General features: G+C 37.9%; 5 protein-coding genes across 24 annotated transcripts in view; 3 read left to right on the top strand and 2 right to left on the bottom strand.

Moving 5' to 3' along the window:
- Positions 1-6187, bottom strand: part of LOC108042158 (protein furry) — a 54784-nt gene extending 48597 nt beyond the window's left edge. For 9 of the 12 annotated variants that reach the window (XM_017120301.2, XM_017120298.2, XM_017120299.2 and 6 more), the window contains exon 1: positions 5842-6187. In XM_017120301.2, the coding sequence (XP_016975790.2) occupies positions 5842-5896 (55 nt within the window). In that variant the 5' untranslated portion in view covers positions 5897-6187. Of the gene's footprint in view, positions 1-2224; positions 2929-4376; positions 4427-5841 lie in introns of those variants that run through there. The other 3 variants (XM_017120302.2, XM_017120310.2, XM_017120300.2) reach the window with 2 other exon arrangements.
- A 95-nt stretch (positions 6188-6282) lies between these two features.
- LOC108042175 (metallophosphoesterase domain-containing protein 1) lies at positions 6283-8404 on the top strand. 3 transcript variants are annotated; one of them, XM_017120339.2, is made up of 3 exons: positions 6283-6521; positions 6581-6666; positions 7211-8404. In XM_017120339.2, the coding sequence occupies exons 2-3, from the start codon at positions 6654-6656 to the stop codon at positions 8125-8127; spliced, it is 930 nt and encodes a 309-aa protein (XP_016975828.2). In that variant the 5' UTR covers positions 6283-6521; positions 6581-6653; the 3' UTR covers positions 8128-8404. The 3 variants fall into 3 exon arrangements, with proteins under 3 accessions (XP_016975828.2, XP_016975826.2, XP_016975827.2); XM_017120337.2 differs by lacking the exon at positions 6581-6666 and having other exon boundaries at positions 6283-6505; XM_017120338.2 differs by lacking the exon at positions 6581-6666.
- Positions 8405-8627: 223 nt separating this feature from the next.
- Positions 8628-10850, top strand: LOC108042174 (tubulin alpha-4 chain). The gene is made up of 2 exons (XM_017120336.2): positions 8628-8774; positions 9372-10850. Exons 1-2 carry the CDS (start codon positions 8772-8774, stop codon positions 10755-10757), a joined length of 1389 nt encoding a protein of 462 aa, XP_016975825.1. The 5' UTR covers positions 8628-8771; the 3' UTR covers positions 10758-10850.
- Positions 10851-11273: 423 nt separating this feature from the next.
- On the bottom strand, positions 11274-25066 carry LOC108042173 (ribose-phosphate pyrophosphokinase 2). Of its 6 annotated transcripts, none has more exons than XM_044458252.1 (9): positions 24940-25066; positions 22287-22512; positions 17212-17395; positions 16495-16563; positions 14552-14662; positions 12778-12902; positions 12520-12718; positions 12319-12453; positions 11274-12132 (listed from the first exon to the last, which is right to left on the bottom strand). In XM_044458252.1, the coding sequence occupies exons 2-9, from the start codon at positions 22502-22504 to the stop codon at positions 12040-12042; spliced, it is 1134 nt and encodes a 377-aa protein (XP_044314187.1). In that variant the 5' UTR covers positions 22505-22512; positions 24940-25066; the 3' UTR covers positions 11274-12039. The 6 variants fall into 6 exon arrangements, with proteins under 6 accessions (XP_044314187.1, XP_044314185.1, XP_044314186.1 ...); XM_044458250.1 differs by lacking the exon at positions 24940-25066 and adding an exon at positions 23438-23506; XM_044458251.1 differs by lacking the exon at positions 24940-25066 and adding an exon at positions 23438-23505 and having other exon boundaries at positions 14552-14650.
- LOC108042172 lies at positions 12939-14157 on the top strand. Of its 2 annotated transcripts, XM_017120329.2 has the most exons (2): positions 12939-13845; positions 13899-14157. In XM_017120329.2, the coding sequence occupies exons 1-2, from the start codon at positions 13105-13107 to the stop codon at positions 13926-13928; spliced, it is 771 nt and encodes a 256-aa protein (XP_016975818.2). In that variant the 5' UTR covers positions 12939-13104; the 3' UTR covers positions 13929-14157. The 2 variants fall into 2 exon arrangements, with proteins under 2 accessions (XP_016975818.2, XP_016975817.2); XM_017120328.2 differs by having other exon boundaries at positions 12940-14157.
- Positions 25067-25937: the final 871 nt, after the last annotated feature.

Here is a 25937-nt window from a genome sequence, read left to right as displayed (position 1 = left end):
AGCTAAACTTAGATTTTTGAAGACATTTCTGAATATGAACTCATAAAATCGACCACTTATTTGTAAGCCATGCCGCAAATAAAGATTACCCATCAATAGCCCCAATCTATTATTTAGTTCAATTATTATGACTTTTTTCTGGTCATCCGTCCAAACCGAAAATCCTTAAAAATCGAATTCAATCAATAGACCAGTGTCCTTTATGGCCAAGTCAAGTATTATTGTATGTAACCGGTAAATAATAGATGTCACTACCAAACGTAATGCAAAACGATATGCCGTGTGTCATGCATAGTAGTCAGCTGTTTGAGCTCCGGGCGAAGGTCTGTTAAAGTTCAGGGTAAAGGTTTCCCTCGCCGCTTTCCGTGAATAATTGATATAGTTGAAGTACAAGGCAATTTAGAAGGCTCATTGGGACAGCAAAGGTTGATCCCTAACTTTGTAGCAAAAGCCGTGAAATCTTCTCCAAGGAATTTGCTTTAAGACAGCAAAGACCAGGCAAATAAATGTTGTGTGCAATCAGAAGCGGAATAAATAATGGCTGGAAAATGTGTGACATTTTACTTAACACATGCGTACGAGAAAAGTCGAAAAGTTTGAAACGAAAAGTCAAACAAAGTGCCAAAACATATGTACACATATACGTTCGCGTTATTAATACCGTATTAACACGCTCACCAAAATCGTTCCAAACGAAACGTACGTCTTATAAAAGCTCTCTGGATGTGTCATATAACAACAGCAACAACAACGCAAACAACCCGATTCCCCTCCACTTTTAAGATGTTCGACGAACCCGAACAAATAACTCACAGCGAACCGATTAATCCGTCGGACTGGGCCAAGTCAAATCCAAAATAAAACGAAAAAATTTTAAATAAAAACTGCAACAGCGGCAGGAAAGTAAGGCAAACAATCTGATTTATCGGAGTTCGACTCTCAAATACCCATTAGTCACTTTTTTCTGGTATATTATAGATAACAAGTAAGGAATTTTACTGCCAATCTCTTATTTTTTTTTATTTGAAGGTTATATGGAGTTGAATTTTCTTAATTTCAAATTGCTAAAGCCAAGCATCGATATTATTATAATTATTTTTGGAATAGTCAATTATTTATTGAAAATCATTTAAAGAAAGATTTCCAATATTTATCAACGTAACCATCTAGTTGCTTTATAATCCATACTAATTTAATATACCTTTTGAAGTTTTCAATATCCCGCACGAAAAATACAAACAATCGACTTATTTGTTTTCCTAGTTCTTTTATTGTTTTAACAAATTCGATTTCGTTAGAAAAAAATATATCTATAGTTTGGCGCATGGGAATATTTTTAGGTGCTTTTTTATGTCGCTGTTGAAAATTTTGAGTATGCCATAGATTTTCACTTGCCGTTTGCTCTTGTTATTTATGGGGAAATTAGAAAAAGTTTAAGGGTCAAATGGAAAAAAACTTTGAAAATGGGTTAAACAAATCCTCATCTAATTAAATCAACTCAAATCCAGTGATTTATAGGCAATTGATAGGAAATCAAGCTTTTTTTCAAAATGATTGTGAATGATAAGAAAGAAATTGGAGAATAATAAAAACGCGTTAAAGCTAAAAAACAAAGATTCTTGAAATGAACGCTCAATAAATAAGCAGACGATAAGTATAGCTTGATAGTTGAAAATATTGGCGTTGTAGAATTGAAGAGATATATTTGAAAAATTTTACGGAAACACATGATTAATTTAAAGTTATACGAACGGTATGCTGATTGTGTTTGTTTTAAACCATAAACAATGGCATTTTTAGGAACCTACGAATCGCTACAAAAAAAAATATAATCAATTATTTTATCAATTATTTATCTTATCTAAACCATTAATCCATCAAACTGCGCCCTTGAACTCTCAAAATTTGTATTTTCTTGCCGTTTTTTTTTCAATTATCGGCCCAGCAAGTGACAGCGAAAACAATAAAATTATAAGAATATCGTAATCACCCTGATAAGATAACTTATATAGCGAAACCATGTAAGCTTGTGAGATTCTTCATTCCCTTCACATAAACTTGAACTTCAACAAACAGTCGTAACCTTCGAATTGTTTATCACATTTTTTTTTATCGTTTGTAAACCAAACATTTCCTGGATGAATGTTTTGTCACCCCGTTTTTTTTTATTATCGCCTTCTAAGTACGCAAAAACAATTGCAAAATTTTGAATTTTTAAACAAACCTTTTAGTTTTTTTGGAGTCCATTGAAAATTCCATAACATGAAAGTGGAGCATAAATTTGTAAGGGTATCACAGCTGGGAAAATGATATTCGGGCAGATTTACAATTGTTCTGCCCGACTAGGGAACAATCGCGATAGTGAGTATATTTAACACTGATTAACACGAACAAGTATTGAAATTATAAGCACGTGATGTAGTGCTTCTACACAACCCACGAAGTAATTGTAGCTTGTGATTGTAGTAGATTTGATTTTAAGCGGGTCTGCTGATAGGACGTATTAACTATGCCACTGGGTCAATATTCAGGCTTGTTTCACTTTTAATTACTAGGGGATTGCTGATAATCGAAGAACACTCATTTTTCTATGAAAGAAACATATTTTTTATGATTTTCACTGCCGCTTTAGAGCTTTACGACTTTTATGCTAATTAGACAGAAATAATGAGCTCAGCGTTTTAAAATCTAAACGAAACTTGTACACATTTTTTCATTTGTTTATTTATTGGCTGATGTCAAATTACGTTGGCAATTTGAATCTAATTATTTGTGGGTCCCGATAGAACCGATTTCGATATGGCCGCACATATAGACGGATATTATATATAGTTATATATATAGACGAGGAGCACACGTTAAATCGAAAATAAAAATTTCGAGCTGACCGCAAAGTGCAAAATGCGAGGCAAACGGCGGCGACGACGACGATTTTTCGACTGCGGCGAAAACGAACCGAAAAAACGGACGGGCTACGGCTACAGAAAAAAAAGTAAAAGAGCGAGCGACGTCAATGGCAGCAGAATAAAAAAAAAACAACCGAACGAAAATCAACAAAATATGAGCAACTCGCGCACGCTCGCAAAATCAAAACAAACGATTATTGTCTATTTAAAAATATGATTAACAATTGCGAGAGAGCTGAGCGAACAGAACAGCTGTTTTCCTGTTGCGGCGAAATGAAAATCAGCTGAGTTGTTTTGAAAACAACACTCATACGCCGCGTTGTACGATACCAAACGAAATGAGAGATGATATGACCGTTTGTTTGTTTATTTATTTGCGTTTGCTCTCTTTGGCGAATTCTAACTGATTAGCACCGCTAGTGCTTATACATCGGTCGCATTAGCTTCAATTTACGGAGGAACCTGGCAAGAGCCTCCCCGTCGACAAGTGCTAATGGAAAACTTTCCGCCCTCCACGTGGAAATCCCGCAGAGAAGCCAAGGCTGGTGCTAGGCTACAACACTTCAAAGGACGTCCTTAACCCGAATTTCGCACATTTGCAATCCGCGGATATCTAATTTAAGGAAAGTGCTTTTCATTTTCTTGAAATGGATTAGGAAAAGGTATATAAATTTACAGACGAACTTTCCTTAATCTTGGTACTGGAAATCAATAAAATCTAACAGAAATCAACACAACGATTTCACTATATTTTTAATGCTCGTTATAGTCATGGAAAATAAATTAACATTTGAATCAACAATAAGTTTACTATTAGTGTTAATGATAGTGAATTTTTATATTCTATATTTTTTTGATATGGTAAAAAATTTATCTTTATAATACAACCGTTTAAAGATTAAATTTAACGTTAAAGCAATCAATTTAAAGTACATCAAACATTTTTCTAGTATATAAAGATCGTGAAGTTTTTACAAGAATAACTAAAGGATTGAATATGTCGGGGCTTTAACATAGTTACCAAAGTTTGACCGTATATAATTTACTTTCCTGGCTGTACTTAAGCGTTTTCCATTATAGAAACGGCCAACTGCCTTGGCGAATTCCTAAACAAACTCTGTGCGAATTGATTTCACCAACACAATAAATAAACAAACAAACAAATAAAAAACAAAGCCTAGGGCATTTTGTAACGACAAACAGTTAAATTGATTATGTACGCGTCTAGATTGTTTGCAATATAGGCAAATGCGAATGCATGTACGAAAAATTAGCACTTTGGCAAGCACTTTCCATCGGTACAATATTGGTTTGGTGAATTAGTTAACTGCTTTTATTGCAAATTACATCACGCCCACCGCATAACTAGAGGAGTTGGTACTAGTAAATGATGGACAGGCACGCGATTCGAGAAGGTAAACACGCGACCGGAACGCACTTTACACCCGCTTAAAACACTTGGGAACGCACTTGATTTTTAGGGCCTAAGTGGGCTCAGCTCAGCTGATTTTTCGTATTATTTTCCCCCTGGTACTTTGTGGCTCGACGGCGGGCAAACAAATGAGAATGTGAATGAGAATGGGCTGATGTACGAGCGTTTGGAGCCCGAAACTTATGCAATTTCGCACAGGTGATGGTAACGACGACTCGACATTTGACTTTGGATGGCTGGCGGAATTTTCTAATTTTGCCACAGTGCGCTACAAAATCCGTTGGATAACTGCCAGGTGGTGGTGGTGGCAAAAGCCCGCCCCAAAAATAAAAAAACAACATATAGAAATTTCAAACCCACCCATTGACGCCAGACATTTGTTTTGTTTTTCTGCGCTGCTCTTCTTCCTCTTTCAGTGCTGAATGTCATTATCAAGGTTTATTTGGCACTCTTTTTCCCGCCTTTTTTTTGTTGGTTTCGTGAATGAAAAGCGTACAAATGAGTGGGTCGGTTTGCTTGGGGGTGTGTTCCAGGGGCACGTTGAGATAGGACCCATAAGTTCGCGTAGCGGTAAATCAATCCCAAAGTATAATGAAAAAGTGCTGTGCGCCAACAAAAAAATACGATGAGTCAATAAATTTAAGAAGACAAAGGGAGAGCTGTAAACTGCATTATGTGAACTGTGGCTAAAACCTTATTTCAAGAATTGTTTATCTTTTTAAAACTTTTTAAAATAATTTTCGATTATTAGTATTAAACCGATTGAAAAACCTGTATGGTTTACTTCGGTCATTTGAAAACTCTTAAACAAAGAAATTTAATGTGTTACTTTGATGCATAGAGGAGCAGAGGAAAATATTTTGAAAAGAGGATACTCAGCATTTTGAGAATATACAATTCTGATTTGATTACAATTGGAAGATAAACACTCAGACGATTCTTTGTAAATATATAAACAATTGGAGCTTTTTAACTTCGAGTTCCCTAAAGTAAACAAACCGTATCCGGATCAATAAGAATTTGCTCCACTGTATTGGTACAGTGAATCAAAACCATAAATTACTGGATTTGATTAGGCGCACAAGTGTGAGTGAAAGAGAGAAAGAGTCTGTGAGTGTGTAGGTGCGTTTGGATGGCCGGCAATCAAAGTGAATCATCACTTAACAAATGAGGAAGACAGAGCAAACAAACAAACGGATAACGGATAAACAGATGCAAACGCGGTTGAAGGTGTGAGTTTGATAGGGAGGGGTAGAAGGAGAAAGGTAAAGGAGTCAGAGAAATGCAAATGCAGTGCCATAACACACACACGAACGCACACATAAGCACACAAAAAGTGGGCGTAAACAAAAGTCAATAAAAGCATAAAAAACAAAAGTGCAGTTAATGGCACGAGCTGCGCCCCAAAAAAAACACGAAAATAAACCAGAAGGCTAATGAAATCTCAAAATAGCCCCTCACCTGAAAATAAGGGAAAACAATCAAAAAACCCGAACAACTTACCTGCAACACCTGTATCCGTGTCAAACAAATCCTCCTGCGGCTCCAAGTGATCCATAATAAATAATTACAAGCCTTGTTTTAAAACAATGACTAAAAACAACACGCGTCTGGGAAAGTTGCAGCTGCGGCCATTTTTTTGCTAGCCAAGCGTGTAATTTCACTAGAAACCACTTTTCTGGTCTTTAAACAGCCGAAAAACACTCTCTGATCCTTTACGACACTTTGCACTCTATGAAATAACGATTTCCTATTTGATTTATCAAATTTTTGGGCAGTTTTTTTTGTTGCAAATGTTGAACGAAAATTTACGCGTTGTGAAGAAGCAGAGAAATATTAAAGCAGCTGATTTTTGTTTTGACCAGGGCTACGAAACACCACCGCCTATCGATATGCTGCCTTACGTTGCATTTTGTTACGTTAAACGTTATCGGCGCTCAGCTGTTTGCCCGGCTATGACGTCACGCGTGGACAGTAAATTTTTTGCATTTTATTTTTTACATTTTTATCGCAATTATCTGCAAATACTTGACTAAACATAAATAAATGCGTTAATCAGGGCTATACAATGTCGCCGGCGATTGCATTGAGTGGTTAAAGGCCCAACCACAAAGGCAAAACAATCACAAATCGACGAGGCATAAAGAAGCTAAGAAGAGCCCCACAGGAAAGTCTTAAAAATAGTAAGAAAACGTTAAATACAATGTAAACTTTATATATCGAACGGAATTGAGTGTACTAGGTCTTAGCGTAGAGCTGAAGCTACCAAAATTTAAACAGTTTTGTTACCAACACATCTGGATCTGCTACTTCTAATGGACTACTCTAGTAAGTTAACCAACAAAGTTAATTTTGCTATTTGTCTAAATTCAAAAAATCTATTATCTCTGGTTAATATTATTGCAGTCACTGGTAATATTTCATATTTAGAGCAAATATGTACCATTAATTTCCAGTATTTCGACCGTAGTAAGATAACGTTTATGGCCACCTTATATTGGTCTTACTATCTTTTGAAAACTGATTTCTGCGTTTTAATGCCGTGTTAATTGTTTCCTCAAAAATGGAAATAACTATATCTTAGCTTTATTAATTTTACTCGAAGTAAAGTACAAAATCTTAACAAATATAGCATTTTAAACCAGACAAAGTTTACTTCTTCGAATTATTTATGAAGCCAAGTCAAGTCAAAATAAAGCGAATTAAACAGAATAAATAAATGTAAAGCCTATGATAAAACTCAATTTTAAACAACAATTACAGAAATCAAGCACGAATTGACGAAACTAATTTTAAAGTCAGATTTTTAATTCGATATAAAGAGTAGTACAACTTGATAAAGAAATACATTAGTCACCATCTACAATTGCAGAAACCAAAATGGAAGTGCCAGTTCATCCGCTGAGCCAGGATCCCACGGCCGCTTGGCGGGACATCAGCAAATCGCAGCGGGTGATCAAGGTGACGATGAAGCCACCCACCACCACAGTGGCACCCAACAAGGCCCGAGTAGTGTGCATGTCCGACACCCACTCTCTGACCCCGTACATCAAGTTCGACATCCCAGATGGCGACATATTCATCCATGCGGGGGACTTCACCAAGTGCGGCCAGTTGGAGGAGGTGGAGGAGTTCAACACTTGGATTGGAGCTCTGCCGCATCGCCACAAGATCGTGATTGCCGGCAATCATGAGCTGAGTTTCGACAGAACCTTCACCCATCCTTTCCAGAAGAATCAGGGCAAAGGTCATGCTTCGAGCAGCAAACACACTGGCATGTCCATTCTGGATGATCTGCCCACCTTGGGCAATGCCAAGGAGAATCTGGAGAACGCTGTGCAGACGCAGAATGTCCGAGGAGTTCTGACCAACTGTCGGTATCTGGAGGATGAATTGCTGGAGATTTGGGGCATTCGTATTTATGGATCTCCCTGGCAGCCGGAGTTCTGTCGCTGGGCCTTCAATGTCCCCCGAGGTCCGGCCTGTTTGGAGAAATGGAACCAAATACCTGAGGGCATCGATATTCTGGTCACCCACACCCCACCCGTCGGTCATGGAGATCTTTGCTGTTCCGGCGTAAGAGCGGGATGCGTGGAACTACTCAGCACAGTGCAGCAACGTGTCCGCCCGAAATACCATGTTTTCGGACATGTTCACGAAGGCTATGGCATTACCAGCGACGGCAGGATTATCTTCGTGAATGCATCCACTTGTGACATCAATTACCTACCCAACAATGCCCCCATCGTTTTCGATGTGACCCTGCCCCCAGGCTTTCGCAAGGATTAGCGTGCCTAGAATGATATTTACCCGCGTTTGTTTCCGGATCAATGAATTTACTTTGTTTTAAACTTACTTTTACTTTTACTTTATGTTCCAGTTAAGATTAAGTGTCTACAGAGATTTGTCAACACAAATACAGGTGCCTCGAGGATTCTCATTGAACAATCACTCTCTATAGATTCAAAATCATCATTAAGGCGCCATATATAATTTATTTAAGTAGAGTTAAAACCGATTTGTAGAGGTTTTTAAAAGATTGTCAAGTATAAAAATCTTTAATAAATCACAGAGTTTCTGTAATTAAACAATGTCTCTTGGCTAGAAGACACCCAAAATATTAGTTTCAGGTCTCTCTCCGTTTCAGAACATTCACCGATGCCAACAATTTTGAATTTTGATCGATAAGCCGCCAAAAATAGCCTGGAAAAACCTTGGAACGACGATCGCTGGACTGCAACCCAGTTTGACATTTCTCTTTGGCGCCTTCTAACGGCGCTTTTCCAGTGACTCCCCAACCATCCATCCAACCTGAGGCTGTACTTTTCGCGTGGCGAGACCAATAAAAAATATTTAACAAAAGGTCCCTCGGTCGTATTAGATTTTAATTTGTGTACCCCGATTTTAGATTTGCAAAGAAGCACACAAATAAAATGGTGAGATTATAAATGCATTTCTCTTGGTTAGGTCTAAAGAAGTGGAAAGTGTGGGGAGTGGAAATTCATAAAAGTGGATAGGGCAATTGAAAAAAGATGACCAAGCCTTATTAAAAACTTTAAATGTATCAGTATCTGCACCCAAATTCCTAAAGTCTAAAACACTTTAATGTTTCCCCCAAAACTAAATTCAAAAATATTATTTTAACAAATAATTGGGTATACAACAGAAAAGTGTATGCAAATACCCCCAGATTTATAACTGCCTTTTAATGATAAATGTTTTTGCGAAATAAACTTCTGTATAAATATAATATAAAACTCTACATATTGATCAACATTTTTTTTTTATTATTAAATACCTTAGTCTATTTCAATAGACTAATGACCCAAATAAATGAGGAATAAAATAGGAATTCATAGTATTTAAAGGATTCCATCTTAAATAAACATTAAAAAAAAACATCAAAATACATATTTCGATAATTAATATTTTGTTGAATTGTATGTTTTTTGAGTAGTAAAAATAATTACTAAATGCAAATGCAACCTAACCTAACCTAAAACAATGGCGCCTTTTTGTATTACCCCTACTAGCGCGAAGTGGTCTCCATCCAGATTGGCCAATGTGGCATCCAGATCGGCAACGCCTGCTGGGAGCTGTATCTCCTGGAGCACGGCATCAATCTGGACGGCAGCCTGAAGACCAAGGAGGAGCTGACAGCCAGCGGGAGCAGTGCCAGTGTGGGTCACGACACCTCCGCGAATGATGCACGGACCTTTTTCACGGAGACCGGAAATGGCAAGCAAGTGCCCCGATCGATTTTCGTGGATCTGGAACCCACGGTCATTGACGATGTGAGGAATGGCTGCATGAAGGAACTCTATCACCCGGAGCAACTAATTTCTGGCAAGGAGGATGCGGCCAATAACTACGCCCGCGGTCGGTACTCCATTGGAAAGGAGGTGATCGATAGGGTGACCTCACGACTGCAGAAGATCGCCGAGCAGTGCGATAGCTTGCAGGGATTCCTCATCTTCCACTCGTTGGGCGGAGGAACTGGTTCGGGATTCACCTCCCTGTTGGTAGAACGACTATCCACCGATTATAGTAAGAAGTGCAAGCTGGACTTTGCAGTTTATCCGTCGCCCAAGGTGTCCACGGCCGTGGTGGAGCCCTACAATGCCCTGCTGACCACCCACTCCACCATGGAGCACTCGGACTGTGTGTTCATGGTGGACAACGAGGCCATCTACGATATATGTAATAACAGTTTGGGTGTGGACAGACCTGCCTATAGTAATTTGAATCGCTTGATCGCTCAAATAGTGAGCTCTACTACGGCCTCGCTGCGTTTCAGTGGCTCGATGAATGTGGATCTCAACGAGTTCCAAACGAATCTGGTCCCCTTCCCCAGGATCCATTTCCCCCTGGTGGCCTATGCTCCGCTGATGTCCGCCGAGAGGTCGGCCCACGAGCAGCATGCCATCACCACGCTGACCAATGCCTGTTTCGAGTCCTCCAACATGATGGTCAAGTGTGATCCTCGTGCGGGTAAATTCATGGCCTGCTGCATGCTGTATAGGGGAGATGTGGTGCCCAAGGATGTGAATGCGGCCGTGTCGGCCATCAAGTCCAAGCGGCACATTCAGTTCGTGGACTGGTGTCCCACTGGTTTCAAGATCGGCATCAACTATGAGAAGCCCGCGTTTGTGCCGGACGGAGATTTGGCCAAGACATCGCGCGCCTGCTGCATGTTGTCCAACACCACCGCCATTTCGGTGGCCTTCTCGAATCTGTCCTACAAGTTCGACCTGATGTTCAAGAAGAGGGCCTTTGTCCATTGGTACGTGGGCGAGGGCATGGAGGAGGGCGAGTTCACGGAGGCGCGGGAGAATATCGCCGTTTTGGAACGCGACTTCGAGGAGGTCGGTCTGGACAACAACGAGGAGGACGGTGGAGAAGGCTTTGAAGAGTATTGAGATCACATCCCGTTTCCCAGACAGACCGCAGTCCCCAAGTCACTTCAATATTCAACAAAATATGTAAATAATTTAATAAAGAGTTAAACAAAATATAACGAGTTTTATGGAGTAAGGGTATCAAATATCCAATAATGAACGGCGTACCAAGAAAATTATTTTTTAGAAAAAAAATGTTTCTTAAAAATTAAAAGAATTGAAACTTAAAGCCTAACATGCCACTTGAGTCAAAGTAAAAATTGCAATACAAATTTAGAATTTGGGCCTTTGGCATTAATGAAACTAAAACTTTCTTTCAAACTTTCTATTTAAAACTGTTTAAACGATAAATAAATATAAAATTTAAAATTCTTTCCGAAATAAAACCCAATAAAAGGGAAGGAGGAAAAATAATCCATTCAAGTGAAATTGTTTTTTAATGTCCTAAATTTATTTTTTTGTAACAATGTTCCCACATCCTTCAGAAATAAAAAATAAACTTTTTAAAAAAAAGTTTAAATTAAAACACATATTTCATTAGTTTTCTGTAATATTTTTTTGTATTTTTTCTTTAGATTTTTTGTTGTTGTGTTTGTTTTGTTTATTATTTTTTAACGCCTATTCGCTATGTTCTTTTCAATTGTATTTTTTTGTTTTACTTAATTTTACTAGATTTTATTTTGAACTTGCAAGTATTTTGCGTTTTTTTTTCATTATGAACTTACAATAAAGAATCATCAAAAAGTTGTTGCACAGTGTAAAATTACAATATTTTTTGTGTGTGAGTGTATGTGTGGGAGTTTTGGGTGTGTGTGTGTGTGTGTTCGTGTGGGGATTTAGGTGTATATCTTCTACGGTGTTAATCTATAAATCTAAAATTCTCTCTAAGAGCATGTTTACACCAATCAACTGGGAATTATCGTTCGTGCTAACTTTTAAAATCAGAAAACGGCAAAAGTTTGTTTAAACAAAGATCCTACTATACAAAGGAAAGGCATTGCATTTGGGTACTTCTGTTGTTGTTGTTTTTTTGTGTTGTTTAGTGTTATCTTTAGGTTCCTATTTAGTATAATTACATGACGATTTCCCATCTACTGAGTTTGCATTTGCTTTAATTACAATAGTTAATTCATAAAAAATATATAACGATTATGATGGCAAAATAAGTTGTTTCAAATTGTTGTGGTTGTTGGTTGCATTATAAATTGCTGTTAAAGATGTGTTTTTGCGGTAGCTTGCTAACGGTGTTCTGGTTGCTGTTTTAAACGTTTGCTGGTTTAACTGCCGGTTTTTTGTTTGTTGTTTAGTATGGAACATTTGAGAAGAGATACGAGACGCTCTCGCCGTTGTGTGTCCGTCTGACGGCCTCGGCGAACATCATCGAGACATCAATGCACTGAGAGGAATAAAAAGAAAACCATTTAACATTTTTGATAAATAAATTCGGGTTATAGAGACACGTTTCATAAAATTAAATGAAGTTGTAATTTTAACGTGACAATTGTATAACAAAAGGGCTTCTACAATTGATTTAATTCAAATCAGGACACATTAAAATTCATTTTAATAGATGTATACCAACCTGGATTTTGGGACAATCCCGCATATGTCCATCCTGTGGTATAGTATTGGTCACCACCACCGCCTCGAAACAGGCATTATTAATCCGCGAAATCGCGGGACCCGAGAAAATACCATGCGTCAGAATGGCATAAACCTGAATAAAGCCAAAAAATAAATCATTAAAACGTGGATATTTAAATGGAGAGTCCAGCGAACGCACCTTGGTTGCTCCAGCTTCCACCAGGCGATCTGCGGCATGCACAATGGTGCCGCATGTGTCGGCCATATCATCGACCAGGATGGCAATCTTGTCCTTGACATCGCCCACCAGAACCATGGACGCCACCTCGTTGGCCTTCTTGCGCTCCTTGTGTATCAGAGCGAACTCCACGTTCAGACGATCGGCAATCGAAGTGACACTGAAAGAGAGCCCTTTTAATTTACATTCAGTTCTGAAGAGATGAAAAGTTAATCTTACCGCTTAGCGCCACCAGCATCGGGCGACACAATGATCGAGTTCTTCCACTCGGGAATGTTCTCCTTGATCCACTTCAGTACCGCTGGCTCGGCATAGAGATTATCAACTGGTATATCAAAGAAGCCCTGGAAGCGGAGTTTTTAACTTAGTTATACATCAAGTAGTCGTTGGGAGATCACACATAGTTGTCAGGCATTAACAATCTGTGTCGAGATACAGTTACATTAAAGTTTTGACCCCCAATGATCAACATCTCTAATCTTCATAAAAAAAATTTCAAACAAAAGTTAAGCAGGTAAAATCCCAAAGAAAAAGATAAGCTACGGAATGTCCCAGTCACAAGCCCAATCCCCCAATCACATGCTTAATATGGAGGGGCATGAGGACCTAAAACAATGGCTTAAGGAGCAACGTATTATCCTGGACCTGGGTACCCGTCGCTATTTCTCTGATGTCCTACCCGTGGCCAAGATTGTTAAGAAATGCCATCCCCGTCTAGTGGATCTGCACAATTATCCGACCAAATGCAGTGTGGTGCTGAAGCTTAAAAGCTGGGATACGTTCAACGCCAAAGTTCTTAAGAAGTTGGGCATTAATATGCCACGTGCGTTGATGGAACAACTGGCTGCAGCGGTCCCCGGAGCTATCGAAACGCTATTTCAGGAACTTATTGCTGTGACCAAGTGTGGCAGTCCCAGACCGAGTCCCATGCTGCAAGCCTCGCCCACGCGTTCCCAAAGAAGCGAAGTGGTCAAACAGTCGGTTAATAAGGATACCCGGAGTCGCACCCTCAACCGATCCCTCACTCAAGTGAACGAGCGTTCCTCCTCCAATGATAAGATACCCAAAGTGCTGACCATGGACGTGGACACCCTTGTCAATGGAAAGATCAAGAAGGTGACCAAAAAAGTAGTTGACTATGAATATTATACAAGAGCAGTAAGAGAGAGCGCCGAAAAGTCCAATTACATCAGCTCCATCACCCAGAAAGCTGACTATCTGGAGAGTATGATTGCCGTGAAGGAGGAGCGCATCTCCGAGCTGATGGACCAACTGGGCAAACTCTCGGTGAGCATTCTTTCCATGCGACCCATGCTCAGCGATAACGATGACGATAATAGAATCAGTACAAATACCCATACCCATATTAACGACGACTCTGAGCCCTACATCGAGTTCACCACCTAGCCAAGCGGCGGAGGAGCCTGTTCTTGAGGATCAAATCAAAAACAAAATATCAATTTCGGCTCCGCCGTTGGACGACCGCATGTTATTGGATATATCTGTACCATATATTTTGTATTTCAATTTGCATTCTTGCAACACTTTCTTTGGCTTTACACCAAATAAACAAAGCGAAATTGTTACGTCGTTCAAAAAGAAAATCACATTTTCTTTATCGTAATTGAAAGCTTGCTGATAAATCAAATCGAACTGCGATAGGAAAAACGCATTGTAGGCTTTGCAAATATAATGATATCAAAGATAACTTTGAGAAGGTTCACCTGGGGTTTTTCATTTGAGTTATTGTTTTTATAGCTGTCTAATAAATTTTTTACAAGTGACTAATGTAGTTTTTACCAGGTAATCGGATAAAAAAATAATATCTATGGAAACTGAAAAGGGGTCTTCAAATTTTTGAAATTCTCCACATTTGATTGAACGTTATTTAAACCGTATGTTTTCCTTACATTTTCATATATTTTGATCAACTTAGGCCCCAATTTCATAATTTCTTATAACTATAATTATATAGAATCTCGTGTAGACTTACCTGAATTTGTGAGGCGTGCAGATCCATGGTTATGATGTGATCGGCTCCAGCCACGGACAGCATGTTGGCCACCAATTTGGCCGAGATGGGCGCACGACTCTGTGCATTGGCCAGCGTAGAAAGAGATGCAATTAAAGGTTTCCATTAGCGCAACTAGTAGTGGTGGAAATCTTAAGGCTAGGCATTATGAGGAGTAAACCATGGAAATCAAAATCGAACATGGACACACTTATGTATAGACAGAAATCAACAAAGAGGTTAACGTTCCAATAGATTGCATATGGAGATACATAATTCATAGACAGAAAAGAGATTCAGTTGCGACAACACAAAGGACGAATGTGAATTGGTGCAGCACCCCGGAAATAATGAATTGAGATCGAGAGAGGCCGAGAATGAGATATATATACCCAGGTGATGAAGGTGCAACGCCAGTTAGAGATAAACATATACAGATAGATCGGTTAATACGCAAACAAGTGCAAAGAAAATCGAACAATTTTTCACTTTTTTCTTTCCGTTTTTCTCATTTGATTTGGGGATTGGATTTTGGTGGTTTATTTGAATTCCGAACTGAACTGAGAATAAGGCATGCAAAACATCGGTCGGATATAAACATGTGTATAGATAGGATTGGGGAAACGACCGTCTGGTACCATCAACTCAAAAGAAAACATTAACGAACGCAACAAAGCAAAAGGCTTAAGACAAAAATAATCTAAAGCAAAATGGTCTTGTTTTTAGTCCCGCAGCAGCATTAAAAATAATAATGCCTGGGATACAGGAACTAACCGAACTACTCACAGTATATTGTTTGGCTGAAAACTCCTAAGTTCAACAGAAATCGAATTTGGTTTGTTTTTATTTTGGGTAATTTGATGCAAAAGAGAGACAAAGAGTATAAAAAGAAAAAGAAGAAAACAGAAAAAGTTCAGAATAATTCAGAGTTTTAAATTAAAATTATTGTGGGAAATGGAGTCATAAGGGGGTATCATAAGTTTAAGTTAACAAAGTCATAATCTGTATTTAAAAATAGGGTGTGTGTTAGTCAAGTGATAGGATTGAATTCAAATCAGGTTGCAGTGCCAATTCAAGAAAAACATTTTTAAAAATTACTATATATTTTCCTTCCATTTTAGCTGATTATCTTGAATGTCAAGAAACTCATTTACAGATTACAGAAATGAAAAATATTTGTGCATTTTGTGCGCTTGACCCCCAGGGTTCAACGTCTATATGTATATACCCCCAATGCCGATCCAATCGTCTGACGTCACAGGGGATTATCTAGCAACGGAAAAACTTAATCAAGTGGAATGGAAAATATTTTTTTGTTTAAGCCCCGAAAGGAGGCTGTTGTCAGGGCCGATAAGACAATAACAAAAGTGCAGGATCACAACAATCAACACAAACAAACAGCAGTCGAAACAGCACAAACAATAATATTTATTAGAGGTCCATTATTAAATATAGATTAATTTATGTAAATTATTTTTTTTCACATTCCCTTTTTTTTTTGCAATGAAGAGCCGCCGAAACAAGACAAACAGAGGCAACGAAAGTATGTGGAAAATTTATTTTCTTAAATTTATTGCCAATTATTATTCATTGCATTTGTCACCAATTTTCTTTGTGGGTTAGCCAAGAATTTCTTCTTTATTAGTTTATGAGCAGGGAGGAGGGATTTAGGGAAGGACATGCAAGGTAGACAAAAAGCGGATTTTCTTTAGAGAAACGTGAAACTTGTTAAGCCAGACGCCAAAAATTTTCTTTCGTGAGTTATGAGTTTGAGGATGATTTTGCCATTTCGATATTCCCTTCCAGTTTTCTTAGTGTTTCTTTTTTTTGGTTCGAAAGAAAATTAATAAGAAATTTCCCATTAGAAGAACATAAAGTGTGAATTCGGTGAGCGTTTAGTGGTTGAAAAGGTACAAGGTAAATACCCTAAATTTCCAATCGTAGTTTTTCTTGGCTAGTTTCTTGCTTTCCGCATTATCCTCACTGCCTGCCAACTTCACGGAGAATGATAGACAGAGATCGATAGAGAGACGGAGAAAGAGAGAGAAATACACCAAGGCACACACACACGCGCGGGTAGAGGGAGATAGTAGCAGGAGGGCGAGAAAGAGAGAGCGATCATGGCATGGGAAGTAAAAATAATTAAAGTATTTAATCACAAACGGCAGGAAAATTAAGCAAAATATATTACTAAATTTGTTGTACAAATTTTCCACATTTTCCAATTGCGTGCGTTTTTACATTTTTTGCGTTCCTCCAGCTTAGCTTCGTTGCAAATAACTTTTTGAAAATGAAAATCAAATCCAACTTGATTAACAAAATGCATTAGAAACTCACAGTCACACACACAGAAAAAGAGAAGTATGTATATATAGGATAAATTAATCGGTTATATATATATAGCAAGTAATTAACAATCGAGCTAAACGTTGGGGAAAACATTCGGGGGAAAAGTTTACGCTTTTTCGTTTACACTTTTCCCCAATAGAAACAGTGTGTGGGCTTTGAGTTGGAGTAATAGTCGGATCATCTAGAATTAATTGTTTACATTGCTTTTCTTTGCACGTAGGACCCGAAAAGGGATCCAGAGAATATAGTACCGTGTGATTTTCGGCGGCCGGATCGTGTTGAGGCAAACCTACCTTGTCTTTTTTGTCTTGGCGGGCATATGGAAAGCAAGGAATCACAGCTGTAACACGAGAGGCTGAAGCGATTTTGCACGCATTGATCATGATCAGAAGCTCCATCAAGTTATCGTTGATCTCGCCGGATCCCGACTGCACGATGTACACATCCTCGCCGCGCACCGATTCCCCAATTTCCACACTGCAAAGACAGAGAGCGGGGGGTCAGTTGAAAGGCTGGATGTGGGTGCACTGGGAGAAAATATCAGCAAGATTTGGACAAAAATTGGTAGGTTTTCACACCAAAATACTTTCAATCTAAAGCATATCGTTTTTAGATCACCGAAAACTTGAGCAGTTCTGAAACATTATTACAGTATCATATGAATCCATTACGAATCCATTAAATTATTAAAGATAGTTCGATTACACAGTTTTACTAAAATTTGGATATTAAAGTTTGGAAATTTATTTCGCTAGTTAAAGTCTGGTGGAATCTCTTCAAAAATATATCGATTAGTTTGAAATCATCAAGCCGGTATACACCAATATAATACCAATGTTTTCTGTGTAAACAAAAAATGTATCTCGTGTAAATTACACTCCTTCAGTGTGGAAAAATTTCCATTGTTTGGCTCGAGCTCGCATGTCTTGGCAACAGCTCTCAAATTCACAAGTTCCCAAAGTATCCTTTACTCTACTTCACCGTCCTCCCCTTAATTATTGATAATCCAAACAATACACGCCCACGCTTACGACGCCCACTATTGTTGACCTTTAACGACGCCCATCGAAACTGCAGGCCAACGCAATCTAATCGAATCTTCTCTAATTCACATGCACACACACATGGCGTATGCGCAATATTTGCACCGACAACTGACACCGACGCCGCTTCGTTTATTATTTTGTTTACATTTTGTTTTGTTTTGGTTTCAGTTTTGCTCAGAGCTCGGTAGGCAACTTGAACTATAGATTTTCGATACCCTTGAATGGGAGCTTTAATCGGCATTTCAAAGACGGAAATAAATTAGAAAATAACCCAGAACATTTGTAAACATAAACATATGTCATGTTTATTAGGTGTATAGTAGTACCATAAATAAATAAAATATATATAAACAATTCAGAATAAACGTATATTCTTGTTTTTTTTACATAAATCTTTAATCCTATAAATCAAAACTATTCCCCCAATAAAAATCTTTTCAATAAGAAAAGCCACAACTATTCTTTGTTCAAAAGTTAGATTTCATAAAGCAGCCAATTTCACTCAATAAAACACTGCTCACTGGTCCAACTACTTCTCTCATTGTGGCCTTTTTTTTGCTTTCTCATGGTTATTTTGGCTTTTGTTTTTCCATTGAAGGTTAATTCAATTACATGGCATTTGAAACATCAGCCCTCAACCGGCTATCGATTGAACGACCTGTGCCAATGTGGCCCGTAATTAATTTGTCCAATATTTCGGGGCTATCTTTGTCATACACAAATTCGTGTCGCCAATCGCGTGACACGTTTTTGTAGTATAGTATAACCTATTTCGGCAACCGCTTATCAAAAAAAAAATAAGCGAAAATTTTGTTGACCGGCTTTTTTCGGGGGTATTGATTGCAACGTCTCGCAGAAATATTTTTCTTATCTAGGGTTCGGTCGAGATCAGTATTGGCCGGCTAAATGCAGCGATTTCATCAACCTTGGCCGGATGCATTATGCCATTAAATCATGCATTTTTGAACAGATTGTCGGGGCTGCAAAAACACTTTCACCGTTCGCCACCATGACATTGTTAGCATGCCGGGAAAACTTGGGAAAATCAAAGGGAAAAACCAGGGGGAGGGAATTGGATGTGCTGGGCGTACGGGAGACTTGCGACAGTTGGCAATTGGCCAGAATCCGCCGCATTGCCAGCAACTAGCAACAGTTCAGCAGCTGTTTCTTTGCCCGACCGTCAAATAGAATTTCAGCTAAAATTCATTTCGTTTTCCTTTGTTTTTTACGTATTTTTATCTCTTTCCTCGTTCGCAATTCTGTCTGCTCATGTGATAATGTAAACCGAAAATACAAAAAACATGAAAACGAAAAACAGTCCAACATCTCTAATTGAAATCACCAGTTTCACACTTTTTTGTATTTTGTTTGTTTATTTTTATAGTTGTTTGCTTTAAACATTCTTTTCCTCTTCTGTACAAGTGTTATCGTACGTAATTTAAAGACCTAAAAAGGCTTAAAAATTTGATAAATATTATTAACTCAAATTATCTATTTTGGTTCAAAAGAAGAGTTGGATAGTGATTCAATTTCAATTTTTTCGATCCTAACATATACAAATAATGTTGACCAATTTTTGTGTTTTTAATTCTGTTTCACATCGCTAAGTTCACTTTATTGTAGTTATACTGTAAAAATAAAGACTGTTGCCAAACGTCTCCCACTAACCTAATCTCAGTCTGCCCGAATCTTAATCGCTTTCGCTTAGTTGCTGGTTTCTGTTGATTTATAAGCCCCTTATCATTATTAACTCGGGCCCCTTTCAAAAGCTCGTTGATACCATACGACCTCAAAAGGCAAACACGCAAATTTCTTATCGATCAAACTTTTTAGTCGGGGAAAAAGTGCTTTGTAATTGACATTTATTGTGGGAGGTAGGCTGGTTTGTAGAGGGGGTGGCGAAAACAGTTTAGAATTGCGTGTGGCAAAACCTTCAAAATTTGAAATTGAAGCCCACTTTGGGGTTATTGAAAAATTATTATGAATTGCCACTGAAATTGGACTTGGACTTCGGCAAAGGTCGTTTGTGGGTTTTCTTGGTTGTAGTCTCTTTGAATTGCTGAATTTTATATACTTTTTATGGCCTTCGTAGTAATTACTTAATTGATTTACGGGCATAATTAATAAAATTCAAAAAAGAATAAAAAGGTCGTTTTCAAACTATAATTTCTGTTCGTTTGGTCAACTAAATTTATTATAGAAGAGTGCTTACTACTTAGAGGTTTCACTGTAATTAGTTAATTAAAACAAATTATTCTGTCGAAGCCATTTACCATTTCTAAAATGTGAATTAAAAATTTAATAAATATCGCTATTTTGTCTGGTGTTAAATAATTTCATTTCTTCTGCTCTCTGTTTTGATCTTATCTTCCATTATCACCGAATTGTGCAAACTCAAATTAGTGTCACAGTCTTAATCATTATTTACTATGTATGAACACATTCGCCCCATCTGAGCGCCCTTCAATTGACTATAATCTTGACTATAACTTGATCTCTAGCCCAGACGCCCCAGCAACAAAAACAACAACAGAATCATTATCATCGCCTTTCGTTCGGTTTTATCAACAAAAGCAATCAAGACAAAGTAAGAAAAAAAAGCAAAGGTTGACCCGTTACACCAGCACTATCAAATAGCAACAACTAGTGTAAATTGGAGCAATATGATTTTCTGGCTGCTGTTCGAGAGAATACCAGAAAAACGCAGAGAGAAGTGAGAAGGCGAGACGGGCAACAAAAACAAAGCAGACAAGTGCAAACTAAAATACTGCAACAACAAATGTAGAGCAACAACCACTATGCACACGTGGGGGTCTTTTATTTGGTGAGAGAGTGAAAGAGAAAATAATAAGAGAGAGGCTTCTACAGAATGCGGGGGTGTTGCTGCCACTATCGCTGTCGACGTCGACGTCGTAACGTCTGCCGACTGTTGATGTGGCGCTCTCGCCATTCTCGATTCTCACCTAAAGAGAGAGTTCTCCCACTTTTAGTCAACTAACGAAAAACGTGACAGAGTCGTGTTGTGGTTCCACACTCGGAGGCATTTAATACCCTGTAACAGAGTATATTTGGTTGCTAGATAGGCACACAAAAGACACTTTTTGGAAAAACGGCGTTTTATGTGCAGACCACATTGGCTTCAAAATTAATCACTCATACGTACTGTTGTTCAGACATAGTACTGTATGCAATTTCAACCAATGTTTTGTTTTCATTAAGGGGCTTTTGATTTAAAATGTTATATATTCTTACTAAAAATAATGTTAACTTTAAATAAAAAACAATTTTAACGCAATATTTTTTTAATTACTATATGGATACCCCTATTTATTAAAAAATTATTAAATTATTTAAATTTAGACTTCAGTTGAAATATAACACGCAGAGCCCTCTACAACGACTATTATAGGGTATATTCGCTTCGATCAGCCATCGCCTGTTATTTTTGGCTTGGTGTGCGTGCGACTGAGTGCGAGCATAACAAAAACACACGCACACCGACGAAGCGCGTATCATGTCAAAAAGCTTAGCGCGTATTATAACCTCTATTTTCGTTTCGGTTTCTTCCGTTTGCCTCGTTTCTTTCACCTTTTCACCGCCTAATTGTTTGCTAATGTGGCTTTTGTTTAATTTTATTAAAAAGAAAAGTTGATAACGAAAAACTGGTATGGGGGTGAGGGAAAACCCAGTGGCGCCTTTATTTATTATTTGTTGTTGTTGCATCAGCAGCTGACTGGCTGGTCTTGCGCCTGTGTGAGTGCGAGAAAGAGAGGGAAGCAAAAAGCGTGCAAGCCGCAAGTCTAGACATACACACACATTAAAACAGCTGCTAATTTAATTAAAAATATAAAATTAAAAGTAATTTTCTTTTTTTTCAGTTCTTTTGGATTTTTAAATTAAATTTAAATTCGCCGAAAATTGCACGCGACATTGGTCGAGCTTTGCGTGTGTGTGTCTGTGTGTTACTCTCACACAAACCAGCACACCAGCACTATACACACACACAAACGCAGGGCTGTAGCGACAAAGACGGTGTACAGTCCACTTGTTAAATCAATAAAAATAAAAAGAAATCAAGCCAAAGGCAACCCACAAAATTCTGAAAAATCCTGCAGCTGCAGGTAATCAAAATTCCCATTGATTTCCATGCTTGATTCTGGCAGAAATAGGCCGCAACCTTCAGCGATTGTCAAGGACCCTTTGAGCACATGGGTTTGACAAACAGTTTTCGAAAAACGTAATTATCACACTTTAAAACACTCGGGTTAACACTTGTTGGTAGCCCCCAAGGATGGGGATTTTCCCGCAGGACTACTACTTACCAGGTCTCCAAATTGCTAAACTTCTTCGTAACCACCTTGCCGAGATCGATTCCCAGACGATCGACGATCCGTTGGGCCAGATCCGGATGCGAGGTGCCCGAAAACACTTTGATGTTCGGCATTCTGGAGTGGATTAAATTTAGACAACCAGCCTGTTTCTCCAAATTGTCTCGGATCAAACTTCTAGCGCGTATCGGATTAGCAGAGCGAACTGGCATCACACAATCTACGAGTAGAAGTTTTTATTATAAATTTTTTTTCGCCAAGCGCTGGCAGCGACGTCGCCGCCTTATCGGTGTGCCCGCAAGAGCGCAAAAGAGAGCAACTCTCTCTCTTTGTATAGTACGACGACAGCGATGCCGGCAGCGCGAAAGCTTTGTGCGGGTGTGTGTGAGTGTGCCTCTCTCTTTTACTCTCTTCTAAGGTAAAGCCACCCCAAGTCCGACCATGTGATTTTCCTACGAGTTCTCCAGGGAACTATTAAAGCTATCGATGTCGATTTTGGTTTTTTGGAAGCGGTTCGATAGGCTAGGCTTTCATAATTTGAAATATTTTATTAATTTTTTTTAAATGATTTTAATATTCATATATGTATGTACATGTACCAAGCTACACAATATTATAATAATATAATCTTAAGAAATTTAAAGCTAAGTTTCTGCGTGTTAAAACCACACTTTTATAATTCCATTAGTTTATTACACCCTATTAAAAAAATACGCCGTTTTGGGTTTGAAAAACTAATGCTGCACAGAACTTATAACAAGTTTAGGGATAAAATTACAATTGCTAAACTAATTTATTAAATGAAAATTGTAAAACTTAAAGAACCTTTTGTTTTCTAAAATAAAATTGTTTTTTCTCTGGATTTTTTGCAACCTGACTTGTATTAAATATTTGTCTGAAAATTTTCCACAGATTCCAGCCGATAGATAAAAGGCTCATTATCACCCAAGTGCAATCTATACTTCCAGTTTAACATAAAAAATATGCTGGTATGCCAACAGGCGCGCGCCAAAAGAAAAGCTTTTGAAAAACGAGACGCGACCTCGGCAAACAGCTGTTCCACGGATGTCCCAAGTTGGCCATGAAAAGTCACACACACAAGCTCAGGCAGACAATAACGGGATTTCTAGGATATAACTACGCACCATTCTGCTCGTTTTCCGTGCATTTCTTATCGGGCATAATTCACAACTTAATTCCCGAGATCAAGGTGCTGCGACAGGTAAGCGGCGACTGAAAAGAGCGCCGTGTTTTTTTTAGCGGCCCGTTAAACAACAAGTCGCACTCACAGCTGTTTTTTCCCCAGGCTAAATAAAAAGTGCACTGTTTTTAGCGACAATTGGAGATTGAGATTAGCAGCCGCATCTGGCGAAATTGAGCGAGCAAATGGAACTGAGCGCCGTACAACATGCCGTATGCGTTTATTACACATACGCACTGGGTACACACACCAACACACAGTGAGAGAGAGGGATGATGCGCAGTTGATGCCACAAATAAAAGCTTTCGGGATGCCACAAGGAAAGCGCTTTCCTCTCTTTTCGGAATCAGCTGTTTTGGGAGGCTACTTCCATTTAACTTATAATACGTCATTTGCATTTTTAGATATTTAAGAGCAAGAATTATTTTAAAAAAATTTGTAAGAATATTTTCATTGTAAATATTTCCCTAAATAACGAATAACAATTAAATAGTTATTTACATTTAGAAATAAGATGGAAAACAAAACTTATTTATTAAAACTTTGTGTTATATTTTATTAATTTAAGAAAATGAGTCAGAACAACAATGTTTATTTATGTTTGTGATTTTAAACGAAAGATGAGTATTTACAATTTTTTTAAAAGATATTTCATCAGAGTTCTTTCGCATTTTAACAAGTGCAAAAATATAAATTATAAGGAATATTAGAAAATATATTTATATTCATAAACAATTTACTTTACAATGTTAAGGTATAACCAACGCTGAAGTAAAATTAATTTTTAATGATCCCATAAAAAAGGTATATAGAATCTAATTTATATTATAGAACACGTTTTCCGTTAAACAGAGAAAACAATAAATAGTTGTATTTTTGTAAAAAAAATAAAAAAACCGCTACATTTTCTTCTGTGTAGTTGTGATTTGTATGGATTTCAATTGGCTCTGGACTAATTGTTGCTCTGCAAACAATTCTACAAAAGATATGCGTAGGAATGTTTTGTTTTCTATATTGCTAAAGTCCCACAGTACACGAGTACAGTTTTTTTCATTTCACTGGGGGCTCGTCATTGCTTTTCTTGCCCCTGAGATGTTTTCTCGTTGTTGGTGCAACTGTACCTGAGATGCTGAACAAAAGAACGTCGCTGAAAACACTGCGATTTGTTAAATTGTTTTTGCGTGCCTATGGCTAAATATAAATGAACTAATGCTAAATGTTGACGTACTCTTCTCCGTGTTTTATCCCTTAAAATTGACGCAAATGGCGTTGCAAGTGAGGCGTACATATAAACGTTTAAAAATAAAGAAAGTGTGGATCGCGGGGGGGTGAGGCGGAAACCACGTGCCGAATGCGACGCACGTTTTGAGTCGAGAGGAAAACAAAGGCACGCACACACAAAAACCGGGAATAATACAAAATTTAATCCTCAATAAATAGACTTACTTAAAACATGTGCAGTAGAAAAGTGTCGCAATTACTTTAAAACGATAAGCTATTAATCACCAGACGATGCGTTTTGAACACTTTGGTTGAAAAAAACTGTGACGGTTGTAGATTGCAGCCGCTTCTCCGAAAATGCAAAAGCTGAATGAATCAGAAACGCTTTCGAGTTGAATTTGAGCGAGGGAAGTTGCGTTTGTGAAGTTTGTGGTGTGCGAGAGCATGAGATAACGAGAGGTAAATGCAAACTTAGCAAGACGAAGACTTTATACCCCTGTGGTTGTTAAAAATATTTATAAATTAATTTTTATCGTTATATGACCAAGAATTGTAAATGACTGATTTAAGCTTTAAACATTGTAAATGACTGATTTAAGCTTTAAACATAGCACAATATACACATATACATTTATATATACATATAACCATTTATAGAAGATATGTAAATTTAAGAGAGGGCAGAAAAATGATACACTAATTTTTAAAAAGTCGTTAAGTAAGGAAACATTTATAACTAATTATCTTCTAATGTCTTAATTTATAATTTAAAATTAACTATGAATGTTACTAAACTTTAATATATACATGTATGCACATAAATATGATGGTTATTATATATTTGGTTAGGTTGCACAGTTCTAGTGTAATACTTTTTGCAAGGGTGTATCAAGGAGAGCGGGAGAGTAGAAAAGCGTTGAAGAGCCGGCATTTTTTGTTTGTATCGGTCAGTTGTTTTGGGGCAGAAGAGCGGAGCAAAAGGGGAGCACAAACACGTGTGCAAAACACAAAAATGAGTAAAAAAAAACATTGGCCAACTCTTCATTTTAAGCTAGTCCGCAAAATGTTTACTGGATTATTTTCCTTGTCCGAAAATTGTTGCTGGGTTGACTCCAAAACTTCCCCACACGCTTTTGCTGACACGTTTTTTTTTCACGAGCGCCATTTCTGCTGTGCGAAACGTGAATTTGGGCAGTAAAAGAGAATGACCATTTGAAGGCTTT

Source organism: Drosophila rhopaloa, unplaced genomic scaffold (genome assembly GCF_018152115.1).
Source record: "Drosophila rhopaloa isolate 14029-0021.01 unplaced genomic scaffold, ASM1815211v1 contig_163, whole genome shotgun sequence".
Lineage (NCBI taxonomy): Eukaryota > Metazoa > Arthropoda > Insecta > Diptera > Drosophilidae > Drosophila > Drosophila rhopaloa.
The sequence above is the reverse complement of the archived record's forward strand: the minus strand, read 5'-3'. Positions and strand labels throughout refer to the sequence as shown.